This window comes from Dryobates pubescens, chromosome 4 (genome assembly GCF_014839835.1).
Source record: "Dryobates pubescens isolate bDryPub1 chromosome 4, bDryPub1.pri, whole genome shotgun sequence".
NCBI lineage: Eukaryota > Metazoa > Chordata > Aves > Piciformes > Picidae > Dryobates > Dryobates pubescens.
Genome location: NC_071615.1, coordinates 21,235,786 through 21,257,299, shown reverse-complemented (window position 1 = coordinate 21,257,299; position 21,514 = coordinate 21,235,786). Strand labels below are relative to the sequence as shown.

Below are 21,514 nucleotides of genomic sequence, written 5' to 3'. Positions count from 1 at the left end.
CAGAACTCTAGTCTTGGCAGAAACGTGGATTTAGTGTCAGACCCTGAGCAACCAAGAGGACAGAGGGCAATAAGGCCTTTCCTCCTCAGTGGCAGCAAGTTGTCTATATTAGCTGTGCATAAACCTGAACACAGTAAATGTCAGCAGTTTTATCGTGAATGTGGAAAAAGTGAATGGGTCTCTGCAGGTGCATCTATTGACTTCTGCAGGTAACTTCTATTGTGTACTGTCAAAAACTAATCTGTTCTCTTCTGCTGCACTAGTGCACTGACAGGCTTGAGCGGGACAGGTTGATACTGTTTCTCAACAAGCTGATCCTCAACAAGGTAGGGTGGACATCTCCATTGAACAGGCTATTGTTGGTCTTTCAACTGTATAAAATGGTCTTGACTAGCTTTGCAAGGTTAACTTGAGCAAAAATTCAGGTCTTAGTGTTTGATGTGTTTGGGATGTGGTAGTTAATTGCAGGTGAGAGAGCTGAGGGAAATGTGTAGATACTATGGTGATTGTTCTGGTCACTTGAGAATGATTTGACTTCTATTGGTCACTTTAAGTAGGTGTTCACTATTTGTAACAACTCTTACCTAGAACACGCTTGTGTTAACTCAGTTCATCCACTGACAGAAAAATGTGAAGGACCTGATGGATTCCAATGGCATTAGAATACTTGTGGATCTGCTTACTCTGGCACATCTTCACACAAGCAGAGCTACAGTCCCTCTGCAGGTATGTGGCCTTTGTTTCTTCCTATGCATGTGTTGCTTTGCCAGAAACACTGATTCAAAAAAAAATAAAAGAATCAGTGACCTTTTCACATTTTCTGTAGAAATGATGTTTGCACTTGAAGCTAAAGCTGTTCTTATCAACATCAACTTCTAGAGCAACGTGATTGAGGCAGCACCTGATATGAAGAGGGAGAGTGAGAAGGAGTGGTACTTTGGGAATGCTGACAAAGAGAGGAGTGGGCCTTACAGCTTTCAAGAGGTACCAGCTTTCAGACTCTTAGACCTGGCAAATTAATTCCATCCTGGGGACCAGGAGTTTCAAACAGTGAGAGGGAAAACTAGAAGTAGTGCTAAACCATATTCTCCAAGGAACTCTAGTAAGGATTAATGCTGGATAAGAGACTTATTGCTGTGCTAAAAAACACAGGGGTTTTGGTAATGCTGCCTGCCCCTCCATGCCCCAGCTGTGCTGCAGTTCATCTATCAGCTTTTACTTCATGTTTCCTGACAGAGTCATAAATACATGGGAGTTCCATGCAGCTGTACTAGTCTGTCATACAGCAGTGAAGAGCTTGTGTGTGAATGTTTAGGAGCAAAGGTAGCTCTGAGTGCCACATTAACGAAGTTGGTCTCTAATCTTGCAATAGATGCAGGAACTATGGAACAGTGGCAAGATCACTTCAAAAACACGTTGCTGGGCCCAGGGTATGGATGGCTGGCGACCATTGCAGGTCATCCCTCAGCTGAAGTGGTGCCTGCTGGCCAGTGGGCAGCCTGTGTTGAATGAGACTGACCTTGCCACGCTTGTACTCAACATGCTCATCACAATGTGTGGATACTTTCCCAGCAGGTAAACACTAATTCCCAGCAGAAATGGTGAGCTTTCTCTGGCACATGCATAAACTCATAAGTTCTGTCTTAAAGCCTTTCCTTAGAAACCAAGTAATGCTTTAAGGAAGAGTGTCAGTGAGCCCCTTATGTAGTAGTAATTCTGCCAGCCAATGATGTTCATGAATGAGAACACTATGTGAAAGGGACTGCAAGAGTGAAAGCACCAGCTGTGTCTGTTTCTAGTGCACAGCATTTAACTTGAAGCTGCTTTAATGCATGGCAGTAAGCCACACTTACCAAGTCTAACAAACTTTGAAGTTAAAAAAATAATGCCCCTGAATATGATGTCAAGAGCCTGATAATTCTGGCTTGCTCAGTCTGACAGAGAAAAGGTGTGGGTGCTTATTGCTGTGCCACTTTATTGTTTTTTAGGGATCAAGACAATGCTATCATAAGACCTCTGCCTAGAGTGAAAAGGCTGTTGTCAGACAGTACCTGCCTTCCTCATATCACTCAGGTAAGAAACTCTTCAAAGATGCAGCTAGATGAGTAGAAGCCTGACTTATCTCTGCCAGCTTCCCCATGTGAATACTTTGTGAGACAAACATGCCAAATGCCATCAGTGATGACCTCTGGACAAGCAGTTGCTTATTTCCCTGGCTGTTGTTGCAAATTTCATGTCTCAGCCAATATCTAATCAATAGGTATTTCCACTCTTGTTGATACTGAAAGCCATCTGGACATGGCCCTTGGCAACGAGCTGTGAGTGACCTCGTCCCTGTACAGGGGAATTCAACATGGTGATATCTGGAGGATCCTACCTTTTTTAAACATTCTTAGATCTAAACCTCCTATTTTTGGACCAAAATCCTCTGTAACTGAAATCCTTGTCAGTTCACTGGCTTGTCCCAGTATTGCATTAGTTAAAACTTCAGTTTTGGCTGGCTACCTCATGCTGCTCGAGCAGCTCATCTAAATGTTTGTGTCTGATTTTAGCTACTGCTGACCTTTGATCCCATCCTTGTGGAGAAAGTGGCTATATTGCTGCTCCATGTCATGCAGGACAACCCTCAGCTGCCAAGGTTTTACCTGAGTGGAGTGTTTTTCTTCATCATGATGTACACAGGTTCCAATGTGCTGCCTATTGCAAGGTGAGGAGAAAGAGTGGCTGAAAATACCTCTTGACTAGTGATGCTTAAAGTGCTCCAGGGAGCGTGTAGGGAAGGGCTTTCTGTGTCAGTCAGCTTCATTTCAGTTCATTTTCTTTGATGTGGAGAAATCAAGCATCTTGGAACAGGACTTTCAAACTGAAATGATAAACATCAAGCAAGCTTTGTAACATGGGGGTGCTTAACTTGGTGGAGTTCCCAAGGATCTGATGGACTTTGTAGAAAGATTTATTCAATTGTTGCTGTTATTCATTTATCTCAAAACGAATGTGTGAGACTCACCAGCTGGAGTGTGCTGGCCTGCTTATCTTCCAGGGCTGCCTTAAGAATCAGTTCAGCAAAAAATAACTGCTGTTTCTTTTCTAGGTTTTTGAAATACACACATACAAAACAAGCTTTCAAGTCTGAAGAAGTGAGTAGATTGCAAAAGTAGCTACCTTTGTTTACACAGTCTTGCAGGCCACCTGTAGTTAATGCTAGAAATACCCCATGATTGTTTTTTTTTCTAAGCTCTGAAGAGCTGCAGTTTAAGAACTGTAAGGGACAATGGGGGAGGGTTTTTCAGATCTCAGGTTGCTTGGCAAGGCAGAATTCAGATTACCTGAGATGACAGTGTGGTCTTTTCTGTAGACTAAAGGTCAAGATATCGTTCAGAGAAGTATACTTGGACACGTTCTTCCCGAAGCAATGGTGTGTTACTTAGAAAACTATGAACCAGAAAAATTTTCTGAGATATTCCTTGGAGAGTTTGACACTCCAGAAGCAATTTGGAGCAATGAAATGAGGTAACTGTTTTCTGTCAGAGGGGCAAATTGGAGGTGCATCTTATGCTGAAGAGGTCTTGTCTTAGAATCCAACTATTTCTTTGGAAACAGTCTTCTCCTTACTTCCTCTGTTTGACTTCTGCTTGGGCAGTGTCCTGCATTGCCCTTTGCTGCTCACAGAAATAGCAGAGATGGGGGAGCAGAGCTGACAGCAGGAAGGGGTGTGTTTTCCTGGACACCCTTCATGCTTCACAGCTGCCTCTATCATGACTGAGTTCCTTTCAATGGGTGGAAGCTCCTCTGTTTCTGTGGACTGCTGTGTACTGCCCCTGTTTACTAGTAGCAGCTGTCTAATATTACAGTACAGCTCCAAGGTTTCCCAGGAAGTCAGGAGCTCTTGAGGGAAGCCTAAACGTCACTTTGCTTTGTCCTTAATACACTCATTTTTATGGCATTGAAAATGGCTTTATAACAGAGCAGGACGAAATCCTGTTCTGAATCCTTTCTGAAACATGGGGGCACTTCTAAGGCAGGTCTTTTCAGAAGAGGTCTGTGATCACACTTGTGCAGTCACTGGGGACTTGAGGGCCACTGACCAACCTTACACTTCCAGGCGTCTTATGATAGAGAAGATTGCTGCTCATCTTGCTGACTTCACCCCTCGCCTTCAAAGCAACACAAGAGCGCTCTACCAGTACTGCCCTATCCCAGTCATCAACTACCCACAGCTGGAAAATGAGCTCTTCTGCAATATTTATTACCTCAAGCACCTCTGTGATACACTCCGATTTCCAGACTGGCCCATTAAAGATCCGGTGCGTAAGGAGGGGGTTAGGACTCAGTTCTTGACCTTTCAGTCCTGAAAGTGGGATTTGTAAGAAAATTGAAGAAATCAGATGTTAGGTTTATGACCAGTAACTGATGGATCCTGATGTTCATGAGCATGTATGTTAAACATTTGAAGCAGAGTAGTCTTCATGCCATATAACAGCCACAGGTGAAGTCTCCCCTCCTAGTGATTACTAGTGAGAAAGCAAAGCAGAGCATCTGGGACACCAGTGAGCCTCAAATGATGGGTGGTTTGGGGTGGGTACAGGAAATCCCTTTTGGTTTCTTATTTGTCCTTGCTGGACAAGAAACTGAGCTAACTTAGTATCACTTCATTGAACTGGTGAGATGATCTTGGTTCAAATCTATGGTCTAGGCCTGCCTAAGCAGCTTATTATGTAGCTCTGTTGCAGCTCTTTCAGTATCAAGATGTGAACTAGATGTTCTCCAATGAGGCTCCCTCTTCTACTGTGACTCTTACATTAAACCTTTTAATCTGGAGGTGCTCTTATATTGAATAAAATGTAGCACTGCAGTGAAGTCTCAAGTGCTCCCTGACTGGAAGTGGAGTCAAACCATCATTACTAAAAGTAAAAGGACTAAGTCTGAACTTGGGGTAATGCATGACAGGAATTCACTAATAAAGCAGCAGATGTACTGCTTAAATGAAACACTAATGAATTGTAACTGCTTAGGTTAAGCTGTTGAAAGACACACTAGAAGCTTGGAAGAAGGAAGTAGAAAAGAAGCCACCTACCATGTCAATAGATGATGCTTATGAAGTCCTTAACCTTCCCAAAGGACAAGGCCAGTAAGTTGGTTTTAGTATTTAAAGTTACATGACTGCATTTACATAAACCCCATAGGCTGCAGCTGAGGTACTGGCAACCACTAAGCAGAACCAGTTCTGGTATGTGTAGCACCTGCTTCTTTCACAGTAGAAGTTTGCTTTATCTAAAAAAAAACCAAAAAAACCAAAGCAAAACAAAAAAAAAAAAAACCCAGAGATTGAAAATCCAGCTCCAGTGTCTGAGAGAATAATGGCCAAGTGTCAGAGAAACTGAGAAAAACGTGCTTTGACCTCTGCTTCAAAGCACTCACTGAGCTGTTGTGCAGGACAAGCATTAGACTCAACCCTAGTGAGCAAAGAATGACAGAACTTGAATATGCTCCCAGTGGACCTTGGTTTCTCTAACCATTCTTCTCCCTTCCAAATATTGTCCTTTTCTTGGTGGTTATATCATTAGGAATGTGTAGCTCCTCTCTTCTTCTCTCTTGCCACTGATTTCTGACTTCAGGCGTCTAGAAGAGAACTGACAACACTTTGTATTTACCCTTCAATAACAGGGCACTTACTGGAAGTCATGAACTACTTATACCCCTGTAGCTCATTTGGAACCTTCACCAGGAAGGTTCAGGCACACTAAGCAATATACTCTGGTTAGTATATTGAGTACAAGAGGTACTGAAATACTTGGTTTCTAAAATTCCTTTCCATTCTGTGGCCACAATGACTTCCATCTGCTGTCAGCTGAGAAGGCAAGGGTTTCGAATTGAGATACAGCAGCATTGTAGTTTTCCCTTAATTGCAGTTGCTGTTAGTGCTATTGGCAGAATCCAGGGTTGGATTTTTAATAGTACTCAATGTAATGGGGCTTGGGTTTTTTGCAGGCATGATGAAAGCAAGATCAGGAAGGCTTACTTCAGACTGGCACAAAAGTACCACCCAGACAAGAATCCAGAAGGCAGGGTATGTACAGCACACATCTGTGGTGTTAATGGAGCGAGGATAGATTCAGCTGCTCTGTGCATTAAGAACTCTGAAATGCTCACTTAGATTTGTGTCTTTGTTTCTGCCTTTTAAAAGCTATGCCCTGGGGCAATACCAAAATACAGATCTGTAGTACAGATGAGTCATTTTAACTGGTGTCACTCAAGGAATTTTAAAGATTTCACAGTGAACTTTTGTTTGGGTCAGACCCATGTTGCAGAAGGTGTGTGGTGCAAACACTTCCACGGGGCCTCAATGAGCAAATTGCTCTCTTTTCAAAGGCTGCATCCTCTGCCTGTTCTTAGTCAACTCAGCTGCACTCTGACACTTTTGTCACAGTGGAACTGACTTTTAGTTTCTTGCCTACAGAGAAGTTAGAGACAAAAAAGAACCTGTTTGGAGTATTTTCTGATGTGTAATAAGCAACAAAACTAGTGCTGTGGCTGATAACCTGGGGTGTGTTCTTATACCTACATCTGAACTGATGTAGGAGACTTGCTGTGCTAAGGGGGTCTTTAGCAGCTCATAACCCTGTTCCTCTTTGTTTGCAGGATATGTTTGAGAAAGTGAATAAAGCCTATGAGTTTCTATGCACAAAGTCTGCCAAGGTGATAGATGGGCCAGACCCAGAAAACATCATTTTGATCTTGAAAACTCAAAGCATCCTCTTCAACAGGCATAAGGAAGGTAAACTTGCTGTCTGAGTGCTCCATGGTCATGTCTTTAGTGGCCACTGCAGTCATTTTTCTTCTCCTCTCTTCCCGAGTCTGTGTTCTGTTCTGGATTCTGATTTGGCACAGCAGCACATAGCTGTGGTAAAGGGCTTCAGAACAGGAACTTTTCTTCCATGAAAGAAATTCAGCTGCAGTAAAACTTAATTCAAAAAAGCATTAGTGGCTGCTCCAATACTAATCAGTTAGTCATCTTCTGCACATAACTTAGCCTTACAGCTGTGTCTGTGCAGAGGTGTCCTCACTTAGTGCTGGGTCACCTGGATGGCAGACTCTGGGTACAGGTGAGATGGTCTCCTTTTTATCAGCTGTGCGAGTGTAATCTTGCAGAAACTCAGACAAGTATTAGTCCTCTCCTCAGTCTTGCTCCACTGTTTCCAGGTGTTGGCTTTCTTTGAATCCTAGTCCTTATCTATCCAATTCACTGATAATTAAGTAGACTTGGCATATCTGTGAGCTTGTACATTCTTTTTCAGAGCTGAAGCCATACAAGTATGCAGGCTACCCTATGCTGATAAAGACTATCACCATTGAAACATCAGATGATCTTCTGTTTTCCAAAGAATCTCCTCTCCTGCCTGCTGCTACAGAGCTTGCTTTCCACACTGTCAATTGCTCAGCATTAAATGCAGAAGAATTGAGACGAGAAAATGGAATTGAGGTAAATGGAAGGAAACTTACTGAAGAGAGGTTGTTTTGTTTCTTTAGTGTGACGTTGCAACAGCTAAAAATTGTAGATTTTTCTGTGCACAGGACATCAGATGCAATTGAGAATCACTTTTGGTCTTGTTGAGACACTTGTCCATTCTTACTGTCTCCTTTCTGGATGCAGTAGAAGAAGCCTCTTGAAGAGTATGCTTCTTTCTAGACCTAGGCTTGTCTGTTGAACCTTGGAAAAGCAAACTGTGTGATCTTTCTCTGCCTGTTCACAAACCCCTGATGATAGCTGCTGCACTCTGTGTGTGAAAGAATAGACAAATGTGAACAAGTCACTCGAGCAGGAGAGGGTTTTATTGCAGACATTAGAGTGGACATGTTTCAGCACATGTCCTTGCAGCGAGGGCCCCAAAACTGAATAAGGTATTTGAGGTGTGGTCTTGCCAGTGCAGGAGGACAGTCACTTCTCTGCTCCTGGATACACTGTTTATGATCCAAGCCAGGATGCTGTTGGCCTTCTCAGCCAACTGGGCACACTGCTGTCTCATTCAGATGGCTGACAACCAACATTCCCACATCCTTTTCTATTGGGCAGCTTTCCAAGAACTCTTCCCCAGGCCTGTAGTGTTCAGGGGATTGTTGTTCCAGGTCCTGCCCTTGAGTCACTTGGCCTTGTTGAACCTCATACCACTGGCCTCAGCCCATCGACCTAGCCTCTCCAGATGCCTCTCTAAAGCCTTCCTATCCTCCAGCAGATGAATGGTCCTACCCAACTTGTGGCTGTCTTCAAATACACTTGAGATGTTAGCTCATGTGTGAAGATGCTGTCAAAGCACCAAAGGCTAGTACCAGAACTTGCAAGGGATTCTGTTTGATCAAGCAGCACATTCTGTCACACATTTGCTTCAGCCATTACAAAAGGCTTAGCAGCTGCTGTTTTCATTCTGCCAGCCTTTATCTGGTTTTGCTGTGACTGACCTTGTGCTTCATCCCCTCCTTACAGGTGTTGCAGGAAGCATTCAGTCGTTGTGTGGCAGTGCTGACTCGTTCTAGTAAACCAGACGATATGTCTGTGCAGGTAAGCTGCAGCAGCTTGGACTAGGTCAGTCTCTCAGAAGAAAAAATAGTATATACAATATGGTGGTGTCAGTATGGGTGTTCAGACTGTGAACCACTGACACAGTGATGTAGAGATAGTAAATGCAGAGTTGTGTGTTCCTGTGGAACCACTGACACCCTCCTCTGTGCAGGTCTGCGGATACATCAGTAAGTGCTACAGTGTGGCTGCTCAGTTTGAGGAGTGCAGAGAGAAGATTACAGAAATGCCTAACATCATTAAGGACCTCTGCAGACTGCTGTATTATGGCAAGGTAAGAGCTGCTGTCCTTTGCTTGAATGGGTGTTTAACTGCTAAATGGTTAAGGGAATGGAGGTAGGGTGATTGCAGAGATAGAGCAAACCCTAGTGAGAGTCCAACTCTCTGCCTGGTTCTCAGCACCTCTATTTGAATCTGTTTAGTGGACTTAAAATGTAATCGCCAGGAAGATTCAGCTGCCGTTATTTTTTTCCACTAACATGTCTAGCTGATTGATTTACTGTACTAATCGTATGAAAGAACTATTCAAATACTCTTTCTTTGGGTGCTGACTAATTAACCATGGGTTTTGGCTACCAGACAAACTGTAGATGTTGTTCTGTCCACTTCAGTTTTTCCCTCTGCTGCTTAGATAGTATTCTAGAAGTAGCAAGTCTAGGCTTTAAGCTTTTGAAAAGGAAACCAGTTGGCTGTCTTCATACTAAGCAGACTTTTTTTTCTCTTTCTCAGAACATACCAAGAGTAGCTGCTTTGGGAGTAGAGTGTGTTAGCTCCTTTGCCTTGGATTACTGGCTGCAAACACACTTGTTCCAAGCTGGAGTCCTCTGGTACTTACTAGGTTACCTCTTCAACTACGACTACACACTGGAGGAGAGCGGCATCCAGAAAAGTGAGGATTCCAATCAGCAGGTAACCTGAGGAAGATCACTGCATGCCACCTCTCAACAAAAGTAGTGTTCACATATAGTAAAGAATAGCTCATGTATTGAGTTCAATTGTTAAAGCTGTCAAAACCTGGAACTTCTAAAACAATGCAAGAGACTTTTTTTTTTTTCATATTCTACAGTGAACAGTAAAAAAGCAAATCTGAGCTAACAGAAGTAGTCTTACCTCAAGGCTCAGCTGAATTTACCTGAAAAGTCTCTTTTAGGACTCTGTAGTCCCTTTTGCCTCACAGCTTTGCAAGTGGCTTCACTGTTCCTCAAAGGTGACACCCACAAGCATGGCATTTCTTCCTCAGCTGCTGGATGAGCTGAGCTTTGAGCAGTCTTTGTGTTGCTGCCACAGAATGTCATGGCACTGTCATGCTGACAGCTGTCGGTGCTAGCTGGGAGGTGTTGCCTGCTTAGAAGCTGTTTCACTAAATAGCTCCTTTGGCTTTCTGGCTCTTGTGGTATTTCTCCAAGCTCTAGGGTTTTCATAACTGTCTGTATTTTTCAGGAGGTAGCAAATAGCCTTGCTAAGCTTAGTCTCCTGGCCTTGAGTCGCCTTGGAGGGTATCTCTCTGAAGAACAAGCAACACCTGAAAACCCAACCATCAGGAAAAGCTTGGCTGGGATGTTGACACCCTATGTTGCAAGGAAACTTGCTGTGCTCAGTCCTGCTGAGGTAAACATCTGCTGGCCAGACTTTCTCTAGTGATTTATGGAAGGGGTACCTGGTCACTTCTTCAGAAGTAATAGCAAAGAGTAACCAGTTTAGGCTCAAACACTGCAGTCAGGAACTGTACCCTGTAGAATAATAATTGCAACACAGATGTGGGAGCAAAGGAGTTAACTGTTGAACGCTGAGGATATACTGGAGAGCAAAGGCTAAGCTTCTCCTTTTAGAGTGGTGCCAAGGAAGTCATCTCTAAAGACACACTGCAGGTGGTTGTGGCTCACTGTCAAACACAGGAGAATCTGAAGTGTGTGGCCTGAAACAGTCTAGAGGAAAATGAAAATGCAGACTTGCTGTGCCTAGTGCTGCTCTTCCATTAGGTGGGAAATGTGGCACTTCAAATGTGTGTGTGAATTTGGTCTTGTCTGTGAGACTGGATTAGATGCTAGTGACTGTGCAGAGTGTTCCAAAACTGCTGTCAACATGACATCATGGAAATTCCTTATTTTTTTAGACTCTGAAGATGCTTAACAGTAACACAGAGAATGCCTACTTGATCTGGAACAACGGGACAAGAGCTGAGTTACTTGAGTTTTTGGAATCTCAGCAAGACAGCATGATCAAGAGAGTAAGCTGCTGTTTAAACCCCACTAACACACATTTACTGGTTTGTTGTGGTGCATCCACTGGTAATGCAGTGGTATAGCTAACAGGAGTTTCTGTTGTTGTCTGCTCCTGAGTCACTTTCTTCATGCAGTAGTCTTAAAGGAAAAAACCTAAACAGTTTGCTTGTTTGTTTCTTGTAACATTTCAATCTGTCTTGAACTCCTGACTTCTGCTGAAGCTTTCAGTTTTCTGTTCAAGTGTTGTGCACTTCATTACTGAGTTGTAGCTTCACACATCCAACCCAATTTTGTCTGAGCTTGTGCTGCTTATCTCTGCTTAAAGGGTGACTGTGACAAGAGCTATGGATCTGACTTTGTCTTCAGTGACCACGCAAAGGAACTTATTGTGGGAGAGATTTTTGTAAGGGTCTACAATGAGGTCCCTACCTTCCAGCTGGAGGTGAGCTGTGGCTAAAACCTTCCTCTTGAATCTAGTCTTTACCTCACCTGTACCTGTCAGTGCAAACACATAATCTTAGGGAAGTTTCCTTCCCCATCAGCATGTTATGGGATCTCTCTGCTGGAGCAGAAGAGGTTTAAAAGCCGAGTGTTTGTTGGCAGACCTGCTGTTTCAAAGGTCTGAATGCCTGTTCTCTGCAAGCTTGCACTGCAGACACTCTGACTCAGTACCTCCAGGAGGCAGTGGTTCTCTCTGGTGGCTTTGCTGTCCATTTGTATCTATGGACAAAGATATACCTTGGAAGTGCTGTTGAAGTGGTGGTGGCTCTCCAAGGCTGTGTTTAGAGACAAATAGGTTTAATGTGCCCCAAGAGCTCCAGGGATTGTAGCAGGAGTGTTTCCCATCTGGAAGAAAGGGCTGTGTGAAATGAAGGACAAGTTACTTGGACTCACTTTCTTCTGGTGTGAAAACTGTGGTGTCACACAGCTAACAATGCTCTCTTCTCCAAAGCTCCCTAAAGCATTTGCTGCAAGCCTCTTGGATTACATAGGCTCACAAGCCCAGTACCTTCATACACTAATGGCAATAACACAGAGTGGGAAAGTGGAGTCTAATCAACATGGAGATCGGTTACGGAGAGTTGAGATGGCCCTGGAGGCTCTGAGAAACGTGATAAAGCACAACCCAGGTAAGCCAGAGCCTTCACTTCCCTGATCTGCTGTGTGGACAGCAGCAAAACATGCAGACTTCTGCAGGCTTTATCTTGCAGCCAGAGAGAAGCCCCTCTTGCTGGCTGACAGCCTGTGGCACAGCCGATTGAGCCATACAGGCTCATGAGTTCTGTTGTGGTTTGTTTGGGTTTGCTTTTCCCGAGGGACATTACCAGGATATGTATGGAAGTTCTAGGTGCAATCCAAGCATTGCTGAAACACTGGGGTTTAACTGTTTCTGGTCTGGTGTTGCTAGGAAGGCTTCAAGCTCTTTGATGAAGCTTTCAGTAATCCTTCAAAGAATCTTCAGCTGATTTTTAAGCTTCTTGCATCAAAAAGAACCTCGCAGAGCTGAGCACTGCACAGCTGCAGATAGCAGCCCTTCTCTGGACTGGGAGAACCATAAAAGGCCAGTGTGTCTGGGGACAAGTAGTGCTGATGGGCCATGAGAAATAACTGAACTTCTCAGTTACTTTGTAAGAGTGCAAGTAGGTGTGTAGTCCAAGAGTGAAGTAGTATGGTCTGCCTTTGAAACACTGTTGAATTGAGACTGTGGAAGCTACATTAATAGACAGGATTTTAGTTTTCTAGTTCTGTAGCAGGCTTTGTCCTGCAGGAGCTGTTTCAATGAGTCTGGCAGACTGTGTGTAACCATCTAGTCTTTAACACCTTTGTGTGGTGAAATGTGGGCTTGGGATGGCCTTCAGGTTAACATGAAGACAATAACTGACTTTGTCTCTTGCAGGTTCTGAGTGTGAATGCATAGGGCACTTTAAGTTGATATTTTCCCTCCTGCGCGTTCATGGAGCTGGCCAGGTGCAGCAGTTGGCTCTGGAGGTAACAAACCAACCAAGAGAAAGCTCCTAACAAAGTACCCCCCTGTATGGATGCCCTGCATAATCAATACAGACAAACTTGATGGTGCTACTCTGAGTGACACACACAAAAAGCATCAAGATGGGGCTTCCAAGGTGTCAGTTGATGCCTGGAGGAGCAAGGGCTACCTTCTTGCCTTGTGCCCTGGGGTGATAAGTCAATTGGGTGTCAGGAGCAGCCATTGTGAATGTCAGCTACATTGGCCAGGGAGGCTGACTGGATCTTCTAGACAGTGTTGTAACAGTTGGGGTATAACCAAGTGTTTTCTGGTCTTTTACAGGTAGTGAACATAGTAACCAGTAACCAGGAATGTGTTAACAACATTGCTGAGTCAATGGTCCTGGCTAACTTGCTGGCACTCCTGCATTCCTTACCTTCAAGTATGTACTGTGGTCACTCTTAGCCTTGCCAGGCAAAGGTTCCAGTTCAGAAGTTAACTGCAGTGCCAGCTGGCTGAGCTTAATACTGAGCTTTCAGTGGACATGGCTGTAAATGGTGGTCTGCATAACCTGTTTGTCTTCAGTGTGAGCTGAAAGGTGAACTGCAGATGTTCAGCCAGGCTGAGCTGTGGTATTTCGTTGCCTGATTCTTGTAGAGGAGGCAGATAGTAAGCACCCAGTGGAGAAGTCATGCCATGCAAGTGTGTGATTGGACATTCCTCAACCAACTCCATGTAGCCAGGAATCCCCATAAGCTCTATGGCACTCTTACTAGAGTTTTCAGTTAGCAGTTCAGCTCCTCTCTGATCTGTGGCACCAAGCTCTGCGTGCTTTGTGTTTTGGCAGGTCGGCAACTCGTCCTTGAGACTTTGTATGCGTTGACATCCAGCACAAAGATCATCAAAGAGGCCATGGCAAAAGGTACAGTACTGCACTGAAAGCAGCTGCCTCTGCATCATGGCCTTCATGTGAATACAGAGGCCAGAGCTTGCTCTCACCTCCAGAGCTATTGATGTGGACTTGGCGAATTCATATCGCTTGTGACCAGGAAAAAAAAGTGAATGCTTTCTTGTCTCTGTACAGGTGCTTTAATCTACTTACTGGATATGTTTTGCAACTCAACTCACCCCCAGGTCCGAGCCCAAACAGCTGAGCTCTTTGCCAAAATGACTGCAGATAAGCTGGTGGGTCCAAAGGTAAGAACTGTAGCAGCTCTCCTTGGAGCTCTTGCCTTGATTTCCTGCCTGCCTTTCTCTAAAGACAGGGCTGCCAATACTTGAGCTTCCCGCAGTTCTCCATTTTGCTGTCAGCCTGTCTTGTGGGGTATTGAATGCCAATTCTGTTCATCCTTTCCAGGTCAGAATTACACTAATGAAATTTTTACCTGGAGTCTTCATGGATGCCATGAGAGACAGCCCTGAAGCTGCTGTTCATATCTTTGAGGGGACTCATGAAAATCCTGAGTTAATTTGGAATGATAGCTCCAGGGAGAGAGTGTCAACAACAGTTCGAGAAATGATGCTTGAGTATGTGGAGACTCCTGGCTAAGTTTCCTTACCTGGACACCTGTGGTGACATCCAACTAGAGCTGCTGCCCAGAGGAGCTGTCGGAGCTCTGCCTGTGAAGCAGGATCTGTGCAAGCCAGCTGGCAGCACCAAGCACTGTGTTGGCTGTGCACGTTGCACCCGGCCTCAGTCATGGCAGTGCTCTCTGTGCCCAGGGCTTTGCTCTCTGTGGGAAGGGTTGGGAGGGGGTTACAAGGAGAAAAGAGCTGTAAAAACTGCAACTGGCTGATGATGGGGGCAGACTGAGGTGTGAGTTGGGGAAGGTGACTACTTCTACTGCTCACTAAAACTTCCTTTCTTTTTTAAGGCACTTTAAAATGCAGAGGGACAACCCTGAGACGAACTGGAAGGTAAGAGTGCACCATTTGTGCTTTGAGTGTGTCCAGGAGGCCTGTAAGGCAGCTGGTGACAGATGCATGGGTGAAGCTCTGACAGGGCTTCCTCTTGAAATACCAAGAGGACCTTAACGCTGCGTTAACATAACTGGTTTAATGTTCAATCAATGATTTTCTTACTACTTGTACCTTAAAATCAGACACTGTTGTCAGTGGGTTTGCCAGTCATCATTTCTTACAGTCCAGGTCACTCTAAAACTTACCAGAAGTCAGCAAGCAAGGAGGATACTGGTTGGCTGTAAAATGTCCTGTCACCTCTCGCATGGCTGTAGCAAACCTGGGCTTGGTGAGAATTTCTTCACCATGAGGGTGGTGAAGCACTGGAACAGGTTGCCCAGGGAGGTGGTAGAGGCCCCATCCCTGCAGGTTTTTAAGGCCAGGCTGGATGTGGCTCTGAGCAACCTGATCCAGTGTGAGGGGTCCCTGCTCATGGCAGGGAGGTTGGAACTAGATGATCCTTGAGGTCCCTTCCAACCCTAACAATTCTATGATTCTAAATGATCAGAGGCATTAGTAAGCCACTGAGCCTCACAGATGGCTCTCCTGAGCCATTCCATCACATTAGGTCAGTGAGATGTTTTGGGCTTGATGAAGGCCAGGCTTGACTTCCCTCAGGGCCTAGTTCAGCAGTAAAACAACTTCCAAACACGTGCCAGACAGCTGCTTTGGTGCAAATGTAAGCTTCTCTGGATTGATGGTGAGAAACCTGCAGTATCCAGGGAAGGAAAGGGCTGTCATCAGCCTCACTGCTGGTACTTTTAAAAGCAGAGTTGTAGGCTCAGTTACATGTGCTCTTGAAGGAAGTTTCACTGGTGGTGTTGCCAGGGTTGTTCTCTCTGTCCTTACCTTGTTTCCTCAAGGTGAGGGTTTCTTGGCCTTGCCCACCTCTGTTTAGGGGAACACAGCTCAGTGACCCTTGCCACTGTTAACACTCCTGATAGAGAAATGCAGCTCACAACACCCTTGCCAATAATTCTTCTGCTCTGCCACTGAACAGCTGCCTGAAGACTTTGCTGTGGTGTATGGTGAAGCAGAAGGTGAACTTGCAGTGGGGGGAGTCTTCCTAAGGATTTTTATTGCCCAGCCGGCCTGGGTTTTACGGAAACCACGAGAATTCCTCATTGCCCTGCTGGAAAAGCTCACGGAACTACTGGAGAAGAATAACCCCCATGTAAGATGAGCTTTTGATCCTGCTCTTGGAATTCCTTTAACAGTCTTTTAGCCTCTGGTTAACTCAGATTTTCACACTTTCTTCCCAATGTGAATGATTTGTCTGCTTTCTGACTCACGGTAGAAACATGGAGGTAAGTTTAGGCAGTTTCTGAACATAAGTCAATGCCCTGAAGTCCCTGAAGCCACAGAACTAGCCTCAGTAAGTCTTAGAGGCTTACTCTGCAGTAGAGATGAGGTTTAACAAATGGAAGTGTCTTCAATTATTCCAGCCTAAGAAAGCAGTACTCGTTCTACACTGCCTAACCTAACCATTTTCAGCTCTTGCCACCTTGTGTACTCCTGCTCTGGTGCAAACTGTGACCTGGACCAGGCCACCACCCAGCAAAATGCTGTGAGAGCAGTTTGTGAGGGCATCAGAGTGCAGCAGGTGTGGGGAGTGCTGCTGCACAAGCTCCAAGAACTTCACTTTTTAAATGCAAGCATTAAAACTCCACCCCTTGAGAAAATACCCACTGCAGAGCGGGTGAGAGCTGTTCCTGCTGTGGTATGTGTGAGGCTTTACCGAGTTCCCTTTTCTGCTGGTCTTTGCTTTCCGCAGGGGGAGACGTTGGAAACCATCACCACCGCGACCGTGTGCCTGTTCAGCGCGCAGCCCCAGCTGGCTGACCAGGTCCCCCCCCTGGGCCACCTGCACAAGATCATACAAGCCATGAGCCACAGGAACAGCGCCGTTCCCAAAAGTGCCATTCGTGTCATGCACATCCTGGCTGACAATGAGGTACTGGCACCCTGCTCAGGCAGGAAGGAACCCCTGCAGTCACCTGCTCAGTGTTCCCAATGGGGCATTACTAGAGACCCTGTGTGCCAGATGAGCAGGGGCCTAGAGTTAATGAATGAGAAACTTTTGGTCTTGGCTGGCCACCTTTGGCATAGCCATGGAAGTGAACTGCAGCCCTCTCACCAGGTCTCTCTCCCTCCAGCTGTGTGTCCGAGCGATGGCATCACTAGAGACCATTGGCCCCCTGATGACCGGCATGAAGAAGAGGTCGGACATCGTGGGCATAGCCTGTGAAGCACTTAACCGCATGTTCCAGAGAGAGCAGAGTGACCTGGTGGCCCAGGTAAGTGCTAGATACTCAGGCCAGAAATGTGGCACTTTATAGCTGAGTACCTCAGCTGAGCAGGGCCTCTGCTCTTCTGGACAGCTTAAGTGCCCAGGGGGCTTCACAGAAGCCATCTCTGTTATTTATCACAGTGGAGGTGTCAGAAATCAGTCCCTTATCCAAATGCAGCCCTGTTGAAGGATGTTTCCTGAGCACTGATGTTGAAAAACACATCACAGGAATGCCAGCAGATGCAGCTGAGTTCACAGCTAGCCAAAGCAGAGTGGCTGGACAGTCTTTGCTTCCTGCTCCACAGGGGAGGCTGACCAGCTGGAGCACACCTAGTAACAGCTGGTGGCACTTTGCTTCCTGTCAGTGCTGGTAATGTAAAACATTTGTGTGGACTTCCTAGCGCATGTTAAGGTAACTCATCTGGGTATGTTTGCAGGCTTTGAAAGCAGATTTGGTCCCTTACCTTCTAAAGCTGCTTGAAGGTGTTGGCCTTGAGAACCTGGAAAGCCCATCTGCAACAAAAGCTCAGATTGTGAAAACGCTCAAGTCCATGTCCCGCAGCCTGCAGTATGGAGAGCAGGTGAGTGCTGGCCTTGGACACTGGGAAGAGCAAACTGAGCAGCCCTTGGTGAACCCTGTGCCATTCCACCTAAAACATCAATAGTCTCATGTCAAAACAATCATGGGCTGTCTCTTGAGGAGGAGTCATGGCTCAACGCATGTGAAGAGCACTGATAAAGACAAAGCACAAGTGCAGAACTGTTTTGTGTGCTGGTCAGGTTCTGCAGACAGCTCTTCAGAGCTTGTCACAAATGGACCTTGCTGTGGTGGGCCACCACTGATGGATGCACTTTTGAGTTGGTAGCATCTGTCCCAGGAACTGCTTTTCTCATGCCCTGGTGTTGGAAGCAACACTGGAGATGGGTGTTTCCTCCAGCCTTGCAGTGGAGTCCTGTTCTGCCTCAGTTTAGGTGCATGGCAAGTGGCTTCTTGCAGGGTTGGTATCTGTTTATTTTTGGTCACTTGAGGAATGAGGGCAAAAGTGAAGCTCCTGTCTCACAGTTTTATGAGCTTTCTGCCTTGTGTATTCAGCTACACAGTGCAGGTGTTAGCAAGTTGCTAACAAGTCTCCTTGGAAATGTGTGATTCCTTGTTGCAGCCTAAACTACTGCCATGCTGTTGGGTTCTCTTCAGTGTGGATTGGCTCCAGCAAACAAGCTTGTTCCCCTAAGACATGACAAATGCCACCTGCTCACTGTGCTGCTCTCCTCATGTACTGCAGGTGAATGAAATTCTGTCTCGTTCTTCTGTCTGGAGTGCCTTCAAGGATCAGAAACATGACTTGTTCATTTCTGAGACACAAACAGCAGGATACCTCACAGGTGAGCAACCCTTTCCTGCTTGTGCTGAACTGCACTGCAGTGTTGGCTAGCTGGCAGCCTGGACCCTGGGTGCTGTGTATCCCCAGCATCTATTGCCCTTGTCTGGCCTGACCTCCAATGCTATCGCAATGCAGTGAGCTTAGCAAGCACCAGACTGTTTTGTGCTTGAGAGTGCATTTCTCTGGGTAGCTTTTGTTGTCTCTACTTCTAAAATGCCAGAGCAGTGGAGCCTGGGTGCTGGCAAGTACCCTGTGGGGCTAAAACAGAGATGTAACTGGCACTAATGAACAGCAGCAGCATTCCTGTTGGTTGAGCTCCAGCACAGATTGCTTTGCAAGGTTGGGACAAGGACTGAACTTTCTTCAGAATACCTTAGGCAGCATTAATTGTGCCGTGTTTGCTCTGGGTTAGCATGGGAGCAGTGGGAATGTTAATAGCTCAAGGTGCAGGGGTGGGAATGGTCTCCTGCCTGTGCTTGAGCCTTGTGGCATGTATTTGGATGCACCTGGGTGAATCCCTGCTGGTGCCACCAAGGCAGAAATGGCAGCCCAGGGTGCTGCTGCAGTCTCTGCAGTCAGGAGCAGTGTGGGTGAGCATTCCAGCTGTGTGCACACAAAGGAGAGAACCACTGTCAGCTTCCTTGCAGCACCTTATAGCAGATCCAGTGTGTGGCACTGGATAGACTCCTCTCCAATGACCCATTCTGCTGTATCACCACCCAAAACTTCACTGTCACAGATCTAGGGCTTCTCTCTGAAATGTTATGTGTAGTGACAGCATAGCAAACTCCAGAAGCAAAGCATGGTGCAAACTGCTGAGCTGATTGCTCAGGAGCCAGCAGCTGAACAAGTAGTGGGTCTGAAAAGCTCAACCTCCCTGCTAAGGATATGAGGTCCTTTGTCAGTAACCCAGGACAGTAGCCTTGCTAAAGCTTGTGAGCAGAGACTGAAGGAGCTGTAAATCAGATGGCCACACAGGCAGGAAGGTTTCCTGCAAGGACTAGCAGGTGTATTGAGTGTGAAGCAGGAGCCTTTCCAGGCAGGAATCAGGAGCAGATGGTTAATTCTTGAGAGCAGGTGGATTGCACCACCTGATACATTTTTTCCACACAGGAAAGAGCTGCTGCTTCAGCTCTGAACTAGAGCTTTGGGTTTTGCCCCATTTATGCCACTTTGGCACAGAACACTTGCTTCAGCTGGTGCTAAGTTTCCTTGCTAGTTCATAAGAACTGTAAATCAGAAATATGGAGTAAATGCTAAGAACTGAGCTATACCAGGTGCTGGGGACAGTACAGCAGTTAAACTGCCTGAGGGCCTGTGTTGCGTTTCAATTGCCTGATGTTGAAGTGCTTGCAAACATAGGGTGAAGATGCTGCACGAGTGCAGAGTACAGATGGAAGCTGAAGTAGCCTTGTTTTAACCTGCCTTATGTTGTATTCTGCCTTATGTCGTGCCTCAAATTGCTTTGCTATTTGCATTTCCCTCCAAACTGCCCTTGCTTATTTCTCTTCCCTCAGGTGTCTCTTCTCCTTCCCTTCTAACTGGCAGCAGTCCCCTTCACCTGAGAAGTGGGCTTTAGATGTGCTCTGCCAGGCAGCTTGCTAACTTCTGTGTAGCTCCCTAAAGCAGGTAGATACCACCTTGCAGATGCTGCTTGCCAAGCTGTAGATGCATGTCCCAGAGCTGTACCAACCGCGGGGGCCACATGCGGCACCGACACCTGCCCTCAACAACACACAGGAGCAGGGATCGAACTGCTGCAGTGCCTGGCACTTGCTGGTACTAACTTCTCAAGTGTGTTAGGAGTCCTCCGTAGCGGCAGTTTGAGGGACAAGAGAACTAGTGGAGTTCTCACACTAGGGCATGCAAAACTGGGTCTGGCTGTTCGCAGGTGCCGCTGACGAGCTGGTTCCTGTCTGAGGCCACAGTGTGGATTTTGGTTGGTTTTTTATCACAGACACTGCTTGTTTTGCTCTCTTGCTTGCACTGGCAGTGCAGCAGGGTTTGCAAGGAGACAAACCATGCTCTGGTGCTCTGGCTCCAGGCTGTGGTGTCAGAAAACCCTGGTGGAAGTGCTGAGCAACCCTGCAGTGGCCTCCAGGAGCTGCTGCACTTAGTGGACTAAGATGACTTAACTCCTAGTGTTTGCAGAGTCCACAGAATCTCAGCAAAACTCTTGAATGTTCTTGTTCAAGGTTGACTTAGATGGTGCCTTTGAGTCTTACCAGAGGGGAATGAAGCCTATCAGTTGCTCTTTGGATACAAACTAACCACTGCTACTCTGTATTCTTCCCAAAGGCCCTGGAGTCGCAGGTTACCTTACTGCAGGGACAACCTCCTCTGTAATGCCCAGCGTACCACCCCCCGTGGACCACGAGGTGGGAGACGTCAGCTAAGGGCTGGAGCTGCCTGCGCAAGAGCAGAGGCCAAGCAGCCGTGCTGAGGGGCAGCGCTGTCCTGGCACGCACAGCAGGGACCCCGCTGCCTTCCCAGCCTTTCCAGGACAGTGTTGTTCCTTTCCTACAGCTGCTGGCTGCTTTTGTAGGAAACGGCAGCGGCTGTGGCACTGCGCCTCCAAGCACTCTGATCAGCTGCAGTGGGTACACAGGAACTTTTCCTTGCTGTACGTAAGCACATGTTGTTCCTTTCTCTTTGTTTACAAGACTGTGAATCAACCTTTCCTAGTTTTTATATTTGCTGAGTTAGCAGGACTGCAGTTGAGCTACAGTCTAGAGGAGCGGGGCTAAAAATCACTCTGACCTCACCCCCCTCACTAAAGGGCATCCACTCCCTTCCCAGCCCCCCGAGATAACTCCCACTGAACACGACTTGCAGAGGGTTTCGTCCCCCACCCCTTCACTGCTGTCCTTAATCATTAACACAACCAGAGATCAGACAGCATTAGACACTCATCTGTGTAACTGGCTTGACCAAATTGACAGAGCTGCAGCAAAAAGCCTTCCCCTGGAGATGTTCTGTAAGGAATTAGTGTACTTGTGAGATGTTCTATACATGATCCAGTATATAAACCTTTCTAGCCTGTGTACATTATACAGATCCTTCATATGTACAGAAAATTTTAAAATAAAGGGAATTAAGAGCCTTGTTAATGAGCTAAAGGTG

The 21,514-nt window shown here is 46.1% G+C and overlaps 1 protein-coding gene across 1 annotated transcript in view; it reads left to right on the top strand.

The window, feature by feature from the left end:
- The window catches only part of DNAJC13 (DnaJ heat shock protein family (Hsp40) member C13), a 48,778-nt gene extending 27,279 nt beyond the window's left edge, over positions 1–21,499 (top strand). Inside the window, exons 26-57 of the mRNA XM_054160927.1 lie at positions 264–326; positions 625–726; positions 880–984; positions 1,373–1,575; positions 1,989–2,073; positions 2,553–2,707; positions 3,092–3,137; positions 3,356–3,510; positions 4,103–4,304; positions 5,013–5,128; positions 5,989–6,067; positions 6,640–6,775; positions 7,296–7,480; positions 8,480–8,554; positions 8,727–8,846; positions 9,302–9,481; positions 10,013–10,180; positions 10,686–10,799; positions 11,120–11,236; positions 11,747–11,924; positions 12,692–12,783; positions 13,103–13,202; positions 13,608–13,682; positions 13,845–13,957; positions 14,118–14,287; positions 14,635–14,677; positions 15,720–15,893; positions 16,494–16,673; positions 16,876–17,016; positions 17,447–17,590; positions 18,293–18,392; positions 20,690–21,499. Coding sequence (XP_054016902.1) covers positions 264–326; positions 625–726; positions 880–984; positions 1,373–1,575; positions 1,989–2,073; positions 2,553–2,707; positions 3,092–3,137; positions 3,356–3,510; positions 4,103–4,304; positions 5,013–5,128; positions 5,989–6,067; positions 6,640–6,775; positions 7,296–7,480; positions 8,480–8,554; positions 8,727–8,846; positions 9,302–9,481; positions 10,013–10,180; positions 10,686–10,799; positions 11,120–11,236; positions 11,747–11,924; positions 12,692–12,783; positions 13,103–13,202; positions 13,608–13,682; positions 13,845–13,957; positions 14,118–14,287; positions 14,635–14,677; positions 15,720–15,893; positions 16,494–16,673; positions 16,876–17,016; positions 17,447–17,590; positions 18,293–18,392; positions 20,690–20,787 — 4,014 coding nt within the window. The 3' untranslated portion in view covers positions 20,788–21,499. The remainder of the gene's footprint in view (positions 1–263; positions 327–624; positions 727–879; positions 985–1,372; positions 1,576–1,988; positions 2,074–2,552; positions 2,708–3,091; positions 3,138–3,355; positions 3,511–4,102; positions 4,305–5,012; positions 5,129–5,988; positions 6,068–6,639; positions 6,776–7,295; positions 7,481–8,479; positions 8,555–8,726; positions 8,847–9,301; positions 9,482–10,012; positions 10,181–10,685; positions 10,800–11,119; positions 11,237–11,746; positions 11,925–12,691; positions 12,784–13,102; positions 13,203–13,607; positions 13,683–13,844; positions 13,958–14,117; positions 14,288–14,634; positions 14,678–15,719; positions 15,894–16,493; positions 16,674–16,875; positions 17,017–17,446; positions 17,591–18,292; positions 18,393–20,689) is intronic.
- Positions 21,500–21,514: the final 15 nt, after the last annotated feature.